We start from the raw sequence: 19735 nt of genomic DNA, 5'->3' as shown, positions 1-19735 counted from the left end.
TACTACTCAGCCATAAAAGGGATGAAATCTTGCCATTTGCAACAACGTGGTTGGAGCCAGAGAGTATTATGCTAAGTGAAATGTCAGTCAGAGAAAGACAAATACCATATGATTACACTCAGATGTAGAATTTAAGAAACAAAACAGAGGACCAAAGAGAAAAATAGAGTCAGGCAAACCAGGAAACAGACTCTTAATTTGTGGAGAACAAACTGATGGTCACCAGAGGGGACTTGAGTAGGGGGATGGGTGAAATGTGTGAAATGCGTGAAGGAGCGTACCTGCCGTAATGAGTGCCAGGTGATGTATGGAATTGTTGAATCACTATATGGTACACCTGAAACAAATACTACACTATATACTAGCTAATGGGAATTTAAATACAAATTAAAAATAAAAATAAGAATTAAAAAAGAATAAAAAATGGAACTACCCTAGGATCCAGTAATCACACTACTGGGTATTATCCAAAGAATTCAAAAAACAGTAGTTCAAAGGGATATATGCACCCCTATGTTTATAGCAGCTTTTTTACAATATCCAAAATATGGAAGCAGGCCATCTGTCTATCAATTGATGAACAGATAAAGATGTGATATATATACAATAGAATATTACTCAGCCATAGAAAAGAATGAGATCTTGCCATTTGCAATGACTTGCTAAAGCTAGACTGTATCATGCTAAGTGAAATAAGTCAGTCAGAGAAAGAAAAATACTATGATTTCACTCATATGTGGAATGTAAGAGACTAAACAAATGAGAAAGGGGGAACAGAGAGAGACAAATCAAGAAACAGACTCTTAATTATAGAGAACAAATTGGTGATTACCAGACACGAGGTGGGGAATGGCATGGGTTAATTAGATGTTGGGATTAAGGAGGGCACGTGTTGTGATGAGCACCAGGTGATGTATGGAATTGTTGAATTACAATATCGTACATCTGAAACCAATAATGACACTATCAGTTAACTAACTGAAAGTAAAATAAAAAAAGAATCCAAACAACCGGTGTCATGTAACTGGTAGAAAACACTGGCATATGTATTTGCAAGTGAGCAAATATTTGAGGAAATAAGGATGTGACAAAATATAGTTCCAGAGCAGTTCCTAATTTAACCAAGATTTGCTGATTTCCTGTTGCTGTCCTGAGCATTTTCAGTACTTTTTTCCCTTAATCCTAACAATGCTGTGAAGTATACACTATTATTCCCATTAATCTGGAAAGAAAACTAAGATCGGGGAGATTGAGTAAATTTCTCAAGCCACAATATAACTAACAGAATTGGAATTGGAATACAATTTTTCTCATTGGATAGTTGGGGATCCTAAGCTCCTCTACCATTAGACTTTCTTCCTGAAGTCAAATGCTCATCACCATATTAAAGAAGACCATCAAAGGCTTTAAACTGTAAAAACAGAATCTTTGTGGACTTGGTTATAGTTATTTGATTGAGAGGCCAAAGAGGAACAGAAAAGAAAAATCATATTTACTGGGGCACCTGGGTGGCTCAGTGGGTTAAAGCCTCTGCCTTTGGCTCATCATGATCCCAGGGTCCTGGGATTGAGCCCCTCATCTGGCTCTCTGCTCAGTGGGGAGCCTGCTTCCCTTCCTCTCTCTCTGCCTGTCTCTCTGCCTACTTGTGATCTCTGTCCGTTAAATAAATAAATAAAATCTTAAAAAAAAAATAAAATCATATTTACTGAGCTCCATATAATAATGGAAGTTGCCCTAGGAGAACTGTGACAAATTTCCTGATTCTGACTTCCGCATTTCATAGGCATGATGGGTGGAAGGGAGTTATATATGTACCTATTGAGGTCATTAGCACTGAAAATATCTTACTTGATTTGCAAGAGGTAGAGTTCAAAATTTTTTAGAGACAGACATATCAGAAATAGTTCTGATGTAGCAATAGGTCAGTATATGGATAAACAGGTTGTCCCATATGTAATTGTTTGTTTCTTACTATTATAATTTATATTAATCATACTATTCATTCACAGTCAATATCCAGAGAAAATCTGTTAACACATTGTTTAAAGAATAACAGCCAGTCATGAGAGAAGAAAGGAGAACAGTATGACCCCTATTTCCATTCCTGTTATAGGAAGAAAATGAAGTGGACCCTATCAAACTCTTGGGAGAAGGAAGTTCAGACACACAAAATACTTTAGGGGAGCTGTCAACTTTTCCCCTATAATTTGTGATAATCTAACTGATGTGTGTGTGCAAATGTCAGAATAAAGGTCAGGGAACCCAAAAAATATGACAGGGCATTAAGTAATGTAACACATATTAAAAACTCAGATATCTCCTGACATAATACCATATATTGAGTGCTTTGGGTCATACCAAATTTCTCATCAAATAATCAGTATATCTTTTGATAATCTGCTTGTTTTATATATAAACACAGATCTTGTTTCTTGCTGTACTGAGCATTTAAGCAATCTTATGACATGTATTCATTGTCTTATGATGACTGAGGTTGCAGGAGTTCAAAATGTATTGTCACTTGGGTGACTCCGCTTCCAAGTGACAATACATATTACCTCATTTTAGATAACGTGTTAGAGGTTTAACCTGTCTTGGGTTAGAAGAGGCTCTGATTAATGTCTATATCATGTGAGCACTGAAACAAATAGCTATGCTGTGTACTTATTTCTCAAAAGCAGGGTTCTTTCATATGTTTAAGCTGCATGCTTCTAGAACAGAGACTTATTTCCCTCCTATGTGTTTCATAATTTGGGACAATTCTTCTGTGGCAACTCTTATATTAATAAGAAATTCTCATTTCAGGCAAAGAGCTAATGATAACTATAAAGAGGAAGTGAAGGGTCTTCTGGTGGTATTTTAATTTGAGTTATTTATGAAAATGAATGCTTATAACATAATCAATTAATTTGCCTTGTGGTATGTGCTTGAAACTAGTACTTTGTAGTTGTGTTTATTTATTCAGCAAATATTTACCTAAAGCCCACCATGCAGAGATACTGTTCTAGATGTTGGAGTGATAGTAGTGAATATAACAGAGTTCTTCTCTCTATGGGAGCTTATAGTCAAAAAAAGGAGGCGGAGGCCCACCAAGGCCTAGCTTCTGTAACAAGAGATCACCACTCCTTGTGGGGGAAGGTGGTTTACTACATGCTAGGTGCTGTGTTAAATGCCTTATATTCGTTAGGTTATGTACAAGACTTGGTACTATTATCATTTCTACTTTGTAGACAAAGACATGAAGGCCTGGGAAATTTAAGAAACTTGGCAAAATTCTACAGCTGGGCAGTGGAAGGGACAGAAATCCAACGCAGGTCTAATGATTGTCGTGTCCACGCTTTAAACCATTTCTCCAGTGTGCCTGTACTGTGTTCAGTGTGCTGTTCCACTTTAAACTTGGTGAATATGACACAATATACAGGAACGGTAATGCCATTAAATAATGAATGACAGAGAATGGGGAACTGCTATGTGAGTCAGACGATGAAGTGTGCTGATGTTAAGTTTATGGGGTCTTAAATTGTTTGGAGTGGTCAAAGAAGCAACTGGAGATTTGAAACAGTCTCCAGGTCTAAACCTGGAAGTTATTACTGCTGTCACGTACTTGAATTTACTGTGTATTTAACTTTCCCTCCACTAGATCATGTGTTTTTTAAAGATTTTTATTTTTTTTTTATTTATTTGAGAGAGAGAGACAGTGAGAGAGAGCATGAGCGAGGAGAAGGTCAGAGAGCGAAGCAGACTCCCCATGGAGCTGGGAGCCCGATGTGGGACTCGATCCCGAGACTCCAGGATCATGCCCTGAGCCGAAGGCAGTCGTCCAACCAACTGAGCCACCCAGGCGTCCCTAGATCATGTGTTTTTTAGAGCAGAATCCATTTGTAAATATGTATATCTTTATTTATCATGAAACTTGATATTGTCATTTGCAAGAATGTTCTTGACACTTTCCTTTAAAATGGAACTTAATCTATGCTCTTCCCCAAATCATATTTAACCTCTTCTAATGTGTGTGATGGCCCCTTTATAAAAATTGTGCCCTCTGGGTTGTTAGCTGTCTTCATTTATTTGATACTTGGTACAAATTGATAAGAACATGCACAAATCATCTCTATTTGTATTTTTTGATTACCAGAAAAAAGGACTGGAAGGGAAGTTTTTACTTTGTCTTCTCCCGCCTCCTCATGGGACTATACTTTGTCTATTTATGAAAGGGGTCAAGTATCAAAGTTTGACATATATGGAAACTATGTGAAGCGGGCTACTTGGGTTGTAGTGCCCTCTGCTGGGAAAAGTGATAGAACATACGTGTTCTTTTCTAATAAGCCCGGGTTTCAGAGGGAAAATTTGAAAGCTTATTCATTCCTTAAGCAAATATATTTGGGATACTATATAGAAAAATAATTCAAAATAATATACTTATTTAAATACCAGGCTATTTTACAGAATTTAAAATATAATTCACCTTATAAAATTGGATTAACACAAATTTTAATAACATCTGTGGAAAGCAAATGCATATACCTACCTGTTTTCTTTTCCCTCTTCTACCCATGTAAGGAAAAAATTTAGCTTTCCAATATGAGACTGAACTTTTGATCATTATACTGTAATCTCTTGCTTACTATCTAAGCCCTCCAGCTCTATTTCTACTTCTTTTTGACGTGAAACTTCAGTATGAACCTGTCTCCTAGTCATCATTCGGCAGTCATTCGGGCTGATTAACAGAGCACTTGACTGTTTATCTGTAGAAACTGTCCCTTCTTCGTAGTAGCAGAAATTAGTGCCAGGGGTCTGTTTTACAGAACTAGGTTAGGCCAATTTAATTTATGCCTCTCCAAATATCCAAGAGCTCTCTCCCATTTCTCAGACCCCTTCAAGTTTAAGGGGTCATTTGTGTTCCGTCTAATCATCTAAGACCCTTAGTGAATACATTTTCAGTTCCATTAGTAGATGTGTTATCACCTTTCTCTTTCTCTGCCATGGAGATTGTGGAGGCTACATGTTCACATGGCATAGCTGTAAGGACCTATTTAGCCAGAGCACTTCCAGAGTTAAACAATAACTCTGTTGTTTAAAACTTAAACTGTCCCTGCCCCCCTCCCCCCAGGGGACTTACTTAAAAACAAGTTCTGGAAACCAGTCCCAGGTAACAAAGCCCAAATACAAGGGTGGGTCAGGCCAGGTGGAGGTATTCAATCAGTGGGGGCACATACTGTCTCCCTAGTTACCAAGGAGTATGGGCCCTGCCCTTTGGGTGCCTTTTGGGTGCCAATTCTGACCAAGGTGGTAGGCTAGTTCAAATATCTACTAGGGTAAATTGTAGTTCAGTTGGTCACCTAGCAGGACTGTGCAGCTTTCTCTGTGTGTTACAATTTCATTGGCCACCTGTGTGTGGCCAGGTCCAACCATATAACCTTTGCCCTTAAAAGCTAGTCTGTGAAGCAGAGAGAGGTCGCCCTCTCTGTAAGAGGCACCGCCCTGAATGTTCAATTTGATTCTTGATGCTTGGCGAGAAATAAAGCTTTGCTTGACCTTCGCTTTGTATTAGTCTTGCTCCTTTGACCATGGACCCATTATTGGGGGACCCAATATTGGGGACCCAACAGTTTAAGGGGCGATTTGAGTTCCGTCTAATCCTTAGCGAATATATTTCAGTTCCGTTGGTAGATCTGTTAGCAGCTTTCTTTTTCTCTGCCATGGAGACTGTGGAGGCTACGTGTTCACATGGCATAGCCCAGATAAAAGCAGCCTGAACTGCTGATCGAGCTGTCTTGATGAGTCATCCTACTGACAATAGTCTAAGATTGAGAAATAAATTGTGACGCATTAAGCTATGGAGATGTAGGTGTGTGTTACAACAATATGATCTAGAACATCCTAATAAATGATGCTGCATTCAGTCATGGGATTTGAGAGTGTTTCCTCTGCTTTCGGTGCCCTACCCAAGTACATCCACCCCTTCACTGAGAAGTCTTTTTTTGATTTCTTACTGTTCATCTTATATGGCTTATCTCACCTTCCATTGCCCCCATCCCTCTTCCTAGTTAGCTGCCTCTTCAACATGCTTCTTTTGTGCCTATGTATGGATGAATGACTCCTGGTTATTTATGGATGGACAAAGTTATTTTGGGGTTGTTATAAGTACTTCTCTTTAGAAAGATTAGCATGGCTCAGTGGTTTCAAAAGTTTGGTCCGCATACCCCAGCTGGTGTCTGAGACCCGTTCAAGAGGTCTGTGAAACCAAACCAGTGGTTCAAAGCAATAGTGGTTAAAACTGCTGACACCTTAGTAAATCAAGGTGTTGGCATCAGACACTACCAGGAGTCCTCCTATCCCTGCATTCTTCACTGCTATACGTTCACAGAGGGGGGAAAAATCTAACTTATTTAAGCATTCCCTGGATGAAACATTAAGAATTATATTAGAATTATATTAAGAATTCCCTGGAAGAAACATTAAAAATTATGAAATCTTGAGACTGAGTGTGTCTTTGTAATATTCTGAATGACCAAAAGAGAAGTACACAGAAGCCTTGCCACTGTCAAGTTAAGGTTGTTTTTCCCTCTAACAAAGCGTTAAACATGAAGATAGTTGGGAAGTTCCTGGTGGAACATTCCATCCCCCCCCCCACCTCCCATTTCAAGTATCTGTCAATGGGCTGCCGATTATGCAGATTATAAGGACATTTAATTGAATCTACATTCCCTTCTGGAAGCTTGGCCATTGATAGAAATGCTTTGTTCTTGTAAATTGCTAAGACATCTGTAAAACTGAGGGAGAATCATGTCTTGTAGGATTGTGATCTCCCTAAGTTAACTACTTGTTTTTCCTTTAGGGCAGCCGGGAGTGGAGGTGGGGGGTGTCAGCTCCTGTTTGTCCTCAGTTTGCCTTCTGTTCCCTCATCATTTTCATACGAGAATATCTGCAAATACTTGAAAACACTATTAACATTCTCTTCCCTTTTTCAACTACATACGTGTGTAATGCTAGATTTTTTTCATATACTTCAACAACAACAAAACAGATTGAATGAAGAAGCAGAGATGAAAAACCAGCCACCTTCTATTAAGCCAGATATTAAAGATAATGCCATATTTCTCATTTTTTTTCTATTGGAGAATATCACTATTTTTAAATAAAAATTCTGTGATTTATGTTAACATGTAATGAGTTTAATACTGCTATTTTTAGTGGATTAAATATTTTGAATGGTTTTCAGTTTAATTCTTAGTATGATAAATATCAGTAGATACAGGCTATCTATAAACAAAGATTCTTTGAGGGTCTCAGTAATTTTGAAGAACGTAAAGGGACCCCAAGAGCTCAGAGTTTGAGAACCACTGATATAATCTAAGATCTAGGATATGGACTTGGTAAAGCTAGCATAGCAGATTTAGCTACATGACTCTATTATTTAAAGAAAATCCACAAATTTATCCATTTTTAAATAGTGTATGAGTGGATGTGATGCTATTTGGCAGTATTTGATTTTCTAAAAATAGTCAATAAAATTTTATAGAAAACGGCTGCCTTTGCATTGCTACTCCTCATCCAAAAGACCAGCAACCGCCTGACCAAACTTCTCAGCCGGGCAGGCCTCAACCCTGGGTGAACTGGCCTCATCCTCAGGCATGACTGGGAGCCTTCTGCATCCAGTTATGAGAGACCCACATGCTGCATCCCCACTGGCCTGCCTGAGCCTCTCCCTCCAGCCTGAAGCTCAATTTCTAACTACCTTCCAGCCTTCTCTCAACCCACAGACCAAGTGGAAACGAGAACAGAAAAAGAGGGGGGGAAAAAGAGCAAAAAATAAAACAAGGAAACCACACACACACACAAAGAAATTTGTCATTGTACAAAGACAGCCTGCTTTCAAATGTATTTTAATTAAAATACATTATACATTTTCACGGTTCATAGCTACTTCTTTTTATATGTGTTACAAAAGAAGAATTTCCACAAAAACCTGTATCAACACTGAAGAATTACTGTACCTGGTCTCTGGAGGTCTAAAATGCGTTTTGCAGAGTTTTGCTGATGGTGAGATTGTTTCACAGTGATTTCAAGAGTCGATCAAGCTCCCCATACCAACAAGAGACTTGAATTCAGTGCCTGATTCTGGCCAGCGTCCGTTTACAACCATCCTCCTTCCTCAAATGCTATGACATGAAGGCAGATAGAGCATGTTTCAACCCAACCCTCAGAAAGTGTTGGTTCCAGTCTCTCACACTGCTGCCAGATAACTTGCAATGAAAAGGGACATATTTTCACAATTCCAGAAAGTCTGAGTGACTCAAACCAATAGCTTTATGCCATGTCAAGGCATGACGTGGGTTCATACAAGAGAGAAATAGTAATTGTCCTTTTTTAATAGGAGCACTTTCTTTGCTCAGGTCTTCTTGACTAAACATGAGATTTACTTTGTAAGTCTGCTTAAAATTCAAGTTCATAAATATTCCCTCAGGACCACAATTCCTTCAAAATGGCCGTTGTATACACTAATTTAAAATGCATGCTAAATAAGGTTGGGAGTAACCTTAGGCAAAAGTGACTTCAGAGAGTTGCTACAAGATGCTTTTCTCTTAGATACCGGTCTTGGAGGCAATCCAGTTGCGGTAGGCAGTCACTCGCATATAGACCCCTGGCTTATTGACTTCACCACATTCTTCTCCCCAGCTCACGATTCCAACAAGGTACCAAATATTTCGAGAATTGGGATGAACTAGTGGTCCTCCAGAGTCACCCTAAATAAAACAAAGAACAGTGATCATTATGAGAATTAACTTTGTGATTCATGCTTCATACAGACCATAGGAAAATGTATGGTGTAAATCCCTGCATTGCCCTTTACCCAATCTGTGGCTGGAGTATATTCTTTGGAGCTCTTTGGTGTTAACTTGAATCTTGAAAGCATGAACTGATAAGTTATAAGGTCTAGTTCTATAAGAAAGCCTTTGGGAGACAAATATTATAGATGTACTTGAAGAACAGGGCTTTATATCTGAGAAAAGTAGCCCAAACCCTGGCCACATAGAGGCCAAGAAGGTAAGAGATAGGGGCTGGAAGTAGTTGAAAATTCTTGGAGACTAACCCTTTACTGAAATTTGGTTAAGACTATGGACTGTGATGCTAGAAGACCTTGTGTGCCAGCTTTTCCACTTGCTATGTGCTCTTGTGCAGATCTGTTTACCTTCTTGTGACTCAGTTTTCTCATCTGTAAAATGGTAATGGTAGTATCTACATCACAAGGTTGTGATGAGGATTAAATGAAGTGTTTGTAGAGGACTCAGTCCATGCTTGGCTCCGAGTAATTCCAACTTAAGTATTTGTTAAACACTTACAAACATACATTGCATGTAGTGGAAAATTACTTTAGCACCCAAACTAGAGGGGGTTTAATAGAATTGCCAAAGGACAAATGTGCAGAAGCATATAATTGTCTCCATGTTGATAATTTTCATAAAATAACAGCAATTATTTATACACTCTTTGGTCAGTATGACTAGTGTCCAGACTTACCTGGCAGGCATCTTTATTTCCTTCCAAGTACCCAGCACATAGCATTGTGTCGGATACCAAACCATCATATCCTTCCCTAGAATTACAAGTGTTTGTGTCAATGATCTTCACAGGTGCCTTCTGCAGTACCTCTGGGTATTTACCTACAGGGAGTAAACGTCACCAGTGAAAGAGCTGCTCTGAAACAGAGCAGGGTGGAAAGCTTGTTTCGTCCTCTGAGCGTAAAACCTACATTTGACTTTTGCCTATTCTTAAGTTTAAAAAGCCCACGCAGTTCCCTCATCCGAATAAATGAAATAGAAACTTTCAAAGAATAGTTTGAAGTCTTTTAAATGCTGTCTTTCCATGTCCTTTTCTCTTGTCTTATATATTTAAACCAGAACTTTCTCAGTTAGTTACTCCAGGTTGGGGAGTTCCTACAACCCACTGGTCTCCGCAGAATTTTCCAAACCAAGGCAATCTGAGAAGTCATAACTCCAGAAGCATTATTTCCTGAGACATGGCCTGGGAGAACTAGGCATCCTGGAGTAATTGATGCCTTTCACTCTGTACCTTGGTCACCATTTCTTCTTGATGCTTTTGTATTCAAACACTATGGTAAACCTTCACTGAACTTACCATTATATGAAAGTGCTCCCCATCCTGTAACCACAACTCCTTCACCTGGTGGAAAAACCTGTGTGGCTTCAGGAAGGCAAACTCGATGTACATCGTTCTGAAACAAGACTTTTGTAGTGAGCTGTATAACTGCAATATCATCATGATGTTCACCCTGGATGTAGTCTTCATGAACAATAATTTGTTGAACATAACGTTGCATATAGGGGGGATTTACTCTGGTGCCAAAGCTGACAGTATAGTTTTTTGGATTGTTTGTCCTAAAGAAAGAAAAATTATGTATTTTGTATTTATCTCAAAATAATAACATAAACAATGAATTTTGGAATACTAAAAAAATTAAATTAAATTTAAAAAAATAGAAATACAGCCTGCATCTACTGTATTCTTTTCATTACATTAACATTTCTTTACTGTATAGCTCATTAACAGTGATAGTCTGATTTTTAAAATTCATTTAAAAATCTTGTTTGAATTCCTATACCATATGCGATGTACAATAATGGGAATATGGAAATAAAAATTAATAGTCATACCTTTAAGAAATGGGCATAAAATGAAAGATGGGCATAAACACAGACATTTATAATTGCTTAGTGCTTTGTATGTAATTAGTGGGACAACAAAACAGGTGGACTTAAATCTGCATGCTCTAGGGAAGGGATTTCTTAGGGAAAGTAGCATTTTGGGTAAGACTATAGAGCTGAGTCACAGTTGCCTAAAAGATCAGGAGAAGGGGATAGGCATGTGCAGAAGGGGAGGGAGGTATGACATAAGATGATGTGTTTTAGCAACTATGAGTCGTTGGGGATGTTTGGAGTATAAAGTGATGAGAGATAAGAATCATATGAGAAAAAAAATGTGGTATCAAGAATGAATGACTCTTTGAGTTTTAGAGGTAATGCAGAAAAATCTTAGATTGGCTTCCTATATAAACTGTCTTCCAAGCCAGGACACTTGAAATGAGAGTGTTACTGATAACCCGCTGGGAAAACAGGTCAGAACCGCAACTGTTCCAGGGTCTTTGGTCTCCCTATCCTCGGGCAACATGAAGAACTTACTTTTGAAAGCAGTGAGCTGCAGTCACCAAGTATCTTTCACTGATCAAAGATGCCCCGCAGTGGTGTTGGCCGTTTCTTTTGAGAGTTGCTTGCCATGGCCATTCTCCTCTCTCAGCATTGGAACCTCCCCTGATTCTGTCATATGTAGCTGACATCCTTGCTCGCGTCCCACAGCCTGTCCGAGTCAGTTTTGTTCCATTGAGAGTAGGAAGATAATGTTTATTTGATTATAAAGCAGAGAGTAAACTGAATTATTCTTGTATGGTTCTATCTGACAATATCTTGCACTGAAGAGGATAGGTGATAATTTGCACAAGAATCACTAGCAGACCTTGGATCACCTCCATACCCAGCATAGGATCTCCAAGATTCTTCAGCACTTGGAGAATATGAGAGGTATGGAAGGCAGATAAATTCACAGTTGAGTCCATGGGCTCTGCCACCCTGTCTGAATTCTGACCATATCATTCACAAGCTGGATGACCTTGGGCAGATTGTTTCACTTCTTTGTGCTTCAGTTTCCCCATCCTCAAATGGGATGATAATAATAATATCTACCTTTGGGATCGATGTGAAGACTAAATGATTTGTATGTAAAGTGCCTGATTAGAATTGTGCCTAGTTAACAGTAACAAATCTTGACTGTTATGTCTTAGATCATCTCACACATTTAATTAAGAAAAGTATCTGAACTTACGGTTGTTGATAATCTTTTCAGCATCAACCTTACTGATTTCTGAAATAGAATAAAAGTTCATGGTAAACATAGAACCTAACATTAATCCATTGACCCTAGGGCTGATGAAGTAAGATGCTTAGTTCAGCAGAGCAGGAGGGGTCCAGAAAACAATTTTGAATCTCAGGATAAAATGTCAGTAGAAAAGAGAGAGTATGGGTTTATTTGAATTGTTCTTCTATTTTATGTGAAGGTATGATATGGAAATACCACCTTCATAGTTCCACATGAGAGACTTCTTTTTTATTTGATTGGAACTGTATTCTTTATCAAGTAAGTGGAAAATTGCTAGTAACTTTTCTCGATGGAACAGAAGACTGGCAAGTGAATCTGATTCCTGTCAGTGCACAAAAATAATTTTTAAAAGTGACCTGTCTTATAATGGCAGATTGTATGCTATTTTTGAGTGTTATAGGAGATCATGAAAAAATACACAAGACACACCATTACTTTTAAGGACTGTTCAAAGCTTTACTATTTGCTTTATAATGAGAAGCAGTTTTCCCCGCAGAACTGCTTTCATTTATGCTATTATTATGATTTGAATATTACGTTCTCAATAAGAAAGAACACAAATTATTGCTCTGATATAAAATAATGACATAGTCATTGAAAAAATTGAATTTCAGCTTTGTGCATGGTATTTGTGATGCATGTTAGAAATAAAAAGATGAGAGGAACACTGCTCCTATTGAATACATAAGCTTACCCATGAGCCGAAGAGAATTAGGATCTGTGGTCAGAGAGCCTGCATGGTTCCTCAGCATCTGACGTAAGATGCTTTCAATTCTTCTTCTTGTGTTTTCCTTCATTGACCTGGAAGCCTTGAATACTAGCCATATATGTGCAGTGACACCGTTGTTATGAGGACTAGAAACAAGATAAGTATGTTTCAACAAGATAAACATATTTCATATATTGTTTAAAAATAGCATTTCCGGGGCACCTGGGTGGCTCAATGGGTTAAGCCTCTGCCTTCAGCTCAGGTCATGATCTCAGGGTCCTGGGATCGAGCCCCACATCAGGCTCTCTGCTCAGCAGGGAGCCTGCTTCCCCCCTCTCTCTGCCTGCCTCTCTGCCTACTTGTGATCTCTCTCTCTCTCTCTCTCTGTCAAATAAATAAATAAATAAAATCTTTAAAAAAAATAGCATTTCCTTCCTCATTCCCTGTTCTTTTATATATATATATATTTTATTTCTTCTGCTTTGTTATGGGTTTGTGTAGTAACTTCACTTTTGGTTAAATACAGGATCATCCATCTGCCTACACTTATTTGGTGACAGTAAGCATGCAGCTCTTGCATTCATCTTAGAGGACAAGTAGTTCTATAAATCTGAAAAATAGGAAAGGTTTGAGCATAAGGTAGAATTACCACAGAAGAGGGATTGAGCCCTGAATCAGGCTTTGTGCTTAGTGTGGAGTCTGCCTGGGACTCTCCCTCCCTCTCTGCCTATACCTTCCACTCGTGATCGCTCGCTCACTCTCTCTTTCTCATGTTCTCACTCTCTCTATATAAAATAAATAAATAAATAATATATATATATATATATATATATATATATATATATATATATATTTTAAAGAAGTACCACGTAAGAACTGGGCTCACTTATTCATGTATTCACCAAACATTTACTGAGCAACTTGCTATAGACAAGTGACTGGAATAGGTACTACTAGGTCTTCCAAGGGTGATTAACACATGGTTCCTATCCTCCAGGTATTTCCAGATTTCTAGGACATAAGACATGTACACAAATTACTATAATAAATTAGGCAGAAGCAATGATATTTATTTTATTTTATCGGCAATAGGAAAATAACTCATTTTTTGCTTAAAGAATCAGAGAAATTTTCATGGAAGAGGTGACATTTACACTGGACCTTAAATTATTGTTTCACTATTTCGTTAACAAACAAAATTTCATCAGGCAGAGAAGAGGAAGAGTACTACTCCCGACTAACTGGAGAGCTGTAATTAATTAGCATCTACTGGGCTTCTGCTATATTTTCACATTTATTATCACACTTAGACTTCGTAACAACCTTGCAACATAGGTGTCATTATCTTCGTTTTATAGACAGGGGAGAATGGAAGCTCTGAGCTGCTACCTAATATGCTTGAGATTACACAGCTACTGAATCAAACCAGATTCAGTACGATTGACTCTGTAACCCAGGATTTTCATACTGTACTGTCTCTTTATGCCCAGTCACAGAGACAAAAATGTCTAAGAGATTGGGTTCAGATGCAAGAGGACATTTAAGGCTAGTCAAGCGGTAGCAGTAATGAGAAGTTGTTGAATAAAACCGTACTTGAGGAAGATGAACCTGACTCTGGTGTTCAAGCAAGATTGGTTTGGAATTCAGAAAGGGGTGAGCAACCCCAGAGGCTGACCAGCAGACATGTAGGAATTGTAAGCAGCTTTGAGGCCAGTGTCTGAAGTGGGACTATTATGCTTTGACTCTTTCTCGTGGATGACTAATGTTTTGGCATATAAATCAGTAACTTGTGCTAAGAAGCACTCAGTACACACAGGTTTGATTATCATAGGAGGGTGTATCAAAATGAAAATCTCTGTCCTGCAGCCTCTCCATCACTTCCTTAGGGCCTGTCCTTCCCATAGATACCTAAACGTTACATGCATGGGAAGAAAAGCAGAAGCTCTCCAGTGGTCGCGATGATCTCTGAAAGATACCTGGGCTCTTCCATTTTAGCCTTCCATCTCTTTCCAATACTAAAATCAACCCTCCAGGTTAATTCTAACTGAGATCTTGATGTGTTCTGCAAGTCCAGGAGTCCCATGAGTTCCAGGAGCAGAGGAAGAAGGCACAGGAGCGGAGGAAGAAGGCAGGCTTATAGTCTGGTGCCACTGATGAAAGTAGAAGCAAAACATATTTCTTGGAAATATGTTTATTTGCAAATATTCCCATACATTTCTTCTTTGATCCCAAGTCTAGTTTTATGAGAGGCAGTGACTGTGCTATTTCATGGATTGATGAGGAGAATCAAAGTGATATAGTAACTCACCCAAGGCTCTGGGGCTGCTACGTGACAAAGGCTGGGCTCAGGTTGACTAACTCCTGTTCTTGGGCTCCTCTGCAATCTCATGTACTCTAAACCCCCATAAAGGGGACACATAGCATGTTTTACGTATAGACTAGAAGGACCTCCTTGTCATCAAATTTTGGTGTAGATATGCTCTTTTCTACCCTGTAAGAATTCTAGGGTAGTTCCACAAAGTATTTAGCTGACTTGCAGGTGAAAAGACATGAGAAAACAGGGTCTGTATTTACACTACTGCTAAAATGTTTGACTATCAGACATTGGTCAAAGGGATCATCTGCTATTTGCTGGACATAAAAATTTAAGAAACTCGAGTTATGAGGGGTTTAATGAATAATAAGTTCTCAATAGATCTAATGAATAAATAGAGAGCCCAATCTTTTTTTTTTAAATTAAGATTTTATTTATTTATTTGAGAGTTGTAGAGAGAACACAAGTAAGCAGAGCAGCAGGCAGAGGAGCAGGCAGAGGGAGAAGGAGAAGCAGGCTTCCCATCAAGCAGGGAGCCCAATGTGGGGCTTGATCCCAGGACTCTGGGATCATGACCTGAGCTGAAGGTAGCTGCTTAACCAACTGAGGCACCCAGGGGCCCCCCTTTGCTTTGGTTTTATATTGAACAATTATTCTGACATTTAACTTAGGGTAATACTGTTTATTAGTAATTTATTGACTCATGACTATATTTCAAAATTCTTCTTACAGAGGTACTTGAAATGCATGTCTACAAATGGGTTGATCTCTTTTCTAACTGCTATTATTAGTTACTTACACCAGTATGATGACTTGAGAATTGATATATTGTCTGTAAATACTAGAACTTTGAAATGCATCAACCATCTGTTAAAGAGAACATAGAGCCAAACATCAAATTCCAATAATATATTTATATTTTACAGAACTAACAATGAAATAAATATAGGAAAAGACTAACTTACCTTAGTCTCAAGAATTTTGCTAAGATAGTTATTTTCCAGTGACGTCTCTCTTTGATAATTACTGTTATATGGAATACCCAAAACTGTAAATCTACCTTGGTAGTAGTAGGTTGTATTTTCTGTAAGTTAAAGTGATCCAAGAATTATTTAAGTGAAATGGATTTCAAATGCAAATATAGATTACCTAGTAATACCAACTAGTAAATATTGTGCTTGTATTTTACACTGATATCGCCCATGAATCCTTCTGTCACAGTCAATTAGATATCCCGGGCATTGTGAAAAGTGTATATTGGACCCATAATGCAGCAAATATACATATAGACAAAGGTAAGAAAAAAGAGTAGTATCTTGATTGAGACAGATAAGACTATATAAAGAAATGAGATTTATGTCCCATAACCATCAGACTATGAGTAAAAATAGTTATCATTTATTATGTACCATGGGAAGATACTTTATTTTTTTTGTTTGTTTTTTAATTTATTTTTTTTCCTAATTTTATTTATTTTCAGAAAAACAGTATTCATTATTTTTTCACCACACCCAGTGCTCCATGCAAGCCGTGCCCTCTATAATACCCACCACCTGGTACCCCAACCTCCCACCCCCCCGCCACTTCAAACCCCTCAGACTGTTTTTCAGAGTCCATAGTCTCTCATGGTTCACCTCCCCTTCCAATTTACCCAAATTCCCTACTACTCTCTAAAGCCCCTTGTCCTCCATGCTATTGGTTATGCTCCACAAATGAGTGAAACCATATGATAATTGACTCTCTCTGCTTGACTGATTTCACTCAGAATAATCTCTTCCAGTCCCGTCCATGTTGCTACAAAAGTTGGATATTCGTCCTTTCTGATGGAGGCATAATACTCCATAGTGTATATGGACCACATCTTCCTTATCCATTCATCCGTTGAAGGGCATCTTGGTTCTTTCCATAGTTTGGCGACTGTGGCCATTGCTGCTATAAACATTGGGGTACAGATGGCCCTTCTTTTCACGACATCTGTGTCTTTGGGGTAAATACCCAGGAGTGCAATTGCAGGGTCATAGGGAAGCTCTATTTTTAATTTCTTGAGGAATCTCCACACTGTTCTCCAAAGAGGCTGCACCAACTTGCATTCCCACCAACAGTGTAAGAGGGTTCCCCTTTCTCCACATCCTCTCCAACACATGTTGTTTCCTGTTTTGTTAATTTTGGCCATTCTAATTGGTGTAAGGTGATATCTCAATGTGGTTTTAATTTGAATCTCCCTGAGGGCTAATGATGATGAGCATTTTTTCATGTGTCTGATAGCCATTTGTATGTCTTGATTGGAGAAGTGTCTGTTTATATCTTCTGCCCATTTTTTGATGTGTTTGTCTGTTTCGTGTGGGTTGAGTTTGAGGAGTTCGTTATAGATCCTGGATATCAACCTTTTGTCTGTACTGTCATTTGCAAATATCTTCTCCCATTCCGTGGGTTGCCTCTTTGTTTTTTTGACTGTTTCCTTTGCTGTACAGAAGCTTTTGATTTTGATGAAGTCCCAGAAGTTTATTTTCGCTTTTGTTTCCTTTGCCTTTGGAGACGTATCTTGAAAGAAGTTGCTGTGGCTGATATCAAAGAGATTTCTGCCTATGATCTCCTCTAAGATTCTGATGGATTCCTGTCTCACGTTGAGGTCTTTTATCCATTTTTAGTTGATCTTTGTGTACGGTGTAAGAGAATGGTCGAGTTTCATTCTTCTACATATAGCTGTCCAGTTCTCCCAGCACCATTTATTGAAGAGACTGTCTTTTTTCCACTGTATATTTTTTCCTGTTTTGTCAAAGATTAATTGACCATAGAGTTGAGGGTCCATATCTGGGCTCTCTACTCTTCCACTGGTCTATGTGTCTGTTTTTATGCCAGTACCATGCTGTCTTGGTGATCACAGCTTTGTAATAAAGCTTGAAATCAGGTAAGGTGATGCCGCCAGCTTTATTTTTGTTTTTCAACATTTCCTTAGCGATTCGGGGTCTCTTCTGATTCCATACAAATTTTAGGATTATTTGCTCCAGCTCTTTGAAGAATACTTTATAAAACACATATGAAATATATATAAATGTTTGACTATCAAAAATGTTTGACTATCAAACATTGGTCAAAGGGATCATCTGCTATTTGCTGGACATAAAAACTTAAGAAACTTGAGTTATGAGGGGTTTAATAAATAATAATATATATATATTTTTTTTTTCAGGAGAAATGTGGTCTCAGAGATATCCAGTAACTTATCTGGTATATAGCTACTAAGAGACAAGGATCAAATTTGATTGACTACAGAGTCCACACCTAACCAATTATATTTCCTTCCCAAATTTTCATAGACACTAAGCCATTTGGTATATGATACGTCTTGCCCCTAAATGTGATAGATATTAAGCTGTTATATAACACCTAACATATAGTAAGCACTAAATCAATATTAATACTATTTTGCAATATGATCATTGCTTTTGAAGACTGTGATGAAAAAGACAAGCTCAATACGGATACAATCATTACATGAGACAATAATAAGGATATAATTTTAAATGAGAATGTTAATTGTTTCTCTACAGTTTCTATCTGAATGCAGAGAATTAAAGCACTGTAATTAAAATAAAATATGACTTACTATTATAAATGTGGTGAAAATATTTCATATTGAGAAAGGTAATAGAAAAGGAAGTCAGAAAGTTCTAAAGAAATGCTGGAAATGGTTTGTTTATGAACAATAATTTGTGAACCAACATTGTTAATTGTAGTTAGTCTGTCTGGGGGTCATGGATCTTTTACTATAGAGACCAAACTTTGCAATGTAGGTTATTTTACTTTACCATAAGTAGTAAAAAAAAAAAAAAAAAAAAAAAAAAAAAAAAAATCTTGAAACTATTCAGCTTTCTTTTTAATTCAGAGTTCACAGTGTACCCTTTAGTTCTTTATTTAGATTCTTTTATCTTAATATTCTAATTATAAAGTCATATAATACCAACTTGGTAGGTTACTTTTTCTGACTATCAATTATCTATCTGTACATTCATATCTGTATATTGTATACATTCTTTTACTTGTGTATATTCAAAAGATGTGTGCAATACAGTGCTTGGTAAATGCATGTTTCTGGGATCTTGGGTCATTGATGGCCATTTTAAAGAAAGATAGATAATTTCCTGTTTGCAATATCTTGTATTTGGTAGAAATGGAAATAAAGTTTACAAGAAACTGAAATAAATAAAAATGTATTCTTTACCAACCTACTACCAGAAAATGAACCAGGAGACCAATAGTTATTCCCAGGATTGCCAACACTCCAAACACAATGAGGGCAATCATCCATACTGGCAAAGATGGACGGGAAGCTGTGACCGGTCTGCAAGTAAAGGATAAAAATATAAAAGGTATATCAGAAATTCAGAAATAAATCACAGTCATTCCAAATCTTTATTTCTTTCCTCTTGCTCACTCCCAGAAGCTCAGTTTAGACATCATAGTAGCAAAAAGTATATGAAGAAAATAAAGAAAATGAAGAAAGGAAGAAAGGAAGAGAACAAAGGAAAGAAAGGAAGGAAGGAGGAGGAGGAAAAGAAAGAAGGAAAGAAGTTTAAAATCGAACCTCTTTGGATTTATGCTATGAAATTATTTTTCAGGAGTATGATGTGTCTAGTTCCCTCCCACCAGAGACAGAGTTAGTATCAATAAATGAAGAACTTGCCAAGTTAGGGAGGAAGGAGGGAGGAAAACAGAAATGTCTTAGAAGTTCTTTATGCCAAAGCCTATCATAATTTTTG

The 19735-nt window shown here is 37.8% G+C and overlaps 1 protein-coding gene across 1 annotated transcript in view; it reads right to left on the bottom strand.

Annotated features, from left to right (window-relative positions):
* Nucleotides 1–8585: 8585 nt before the first annotated feature.
* The window catches only part of LOC122890172 (transmembrane protease serine 11B-like protein), a 28616-nt gene continuing 17466 nt past the window's right edge, over nucleotides 8586–19735 (bottom strand). Inside the window, exons 2-10 of the mRNA XM_044225924.1 lie at nucleotides 19202–19317; nucleotides 15941–16059; nucleotides 15775–15842; nucleotides 12647–12807; nucleotides 11899–11937; nucleotides 11202–11376; nucleotides 10141–10400; nucleotides 9523–9665; nucleotides 8586–8747 (exon numbers count right to left, since the gene is read on the bottom strand). Of these exons, the coding sequence (XP_044081859.1) occupies nucleotides 8586–8747; nucleotides 9523–9665; nucleotides 10141–10400; nucleotides 11202–11376; nucleotides 11899–11937; nucleotides 12647–12807; nucleotides 15775–15842; nucleotides 15941–16059; nucleotides 19202–19317 (1243 nt within the window). The remainder of the gene's footprint in view (nucleotides 8748–9522; nucleotides 9666–10140; nucleotides 10401–11201; nucleotides 11377–11898; nucleotides 11938–12646; nucleotides 12808–15774; nucleotides 15843–15940; nucleotides 16060–19201; nucleotides 19318–19735) is intronic.

This window comes from Neovison vison, chromosome 11 (assembly GCF_020171115.1).
Source record: "Neovison vison isolate M4711 chromosome 11, ASM_NN_V1, whole genome shotgun sequence".
In the NCBI taxonomy this organism is placed as follows: domain Eukaryota; kingdom Metazoa; phylum Chordata; class Mammalia; order Carnivora; family Mustelidae; genus Neogale; species Neogale vison.
Note: the sequence above shows the minus strand (reverse complement) of the source record. Positions and strands in the feature narration are given on the sequence as shown.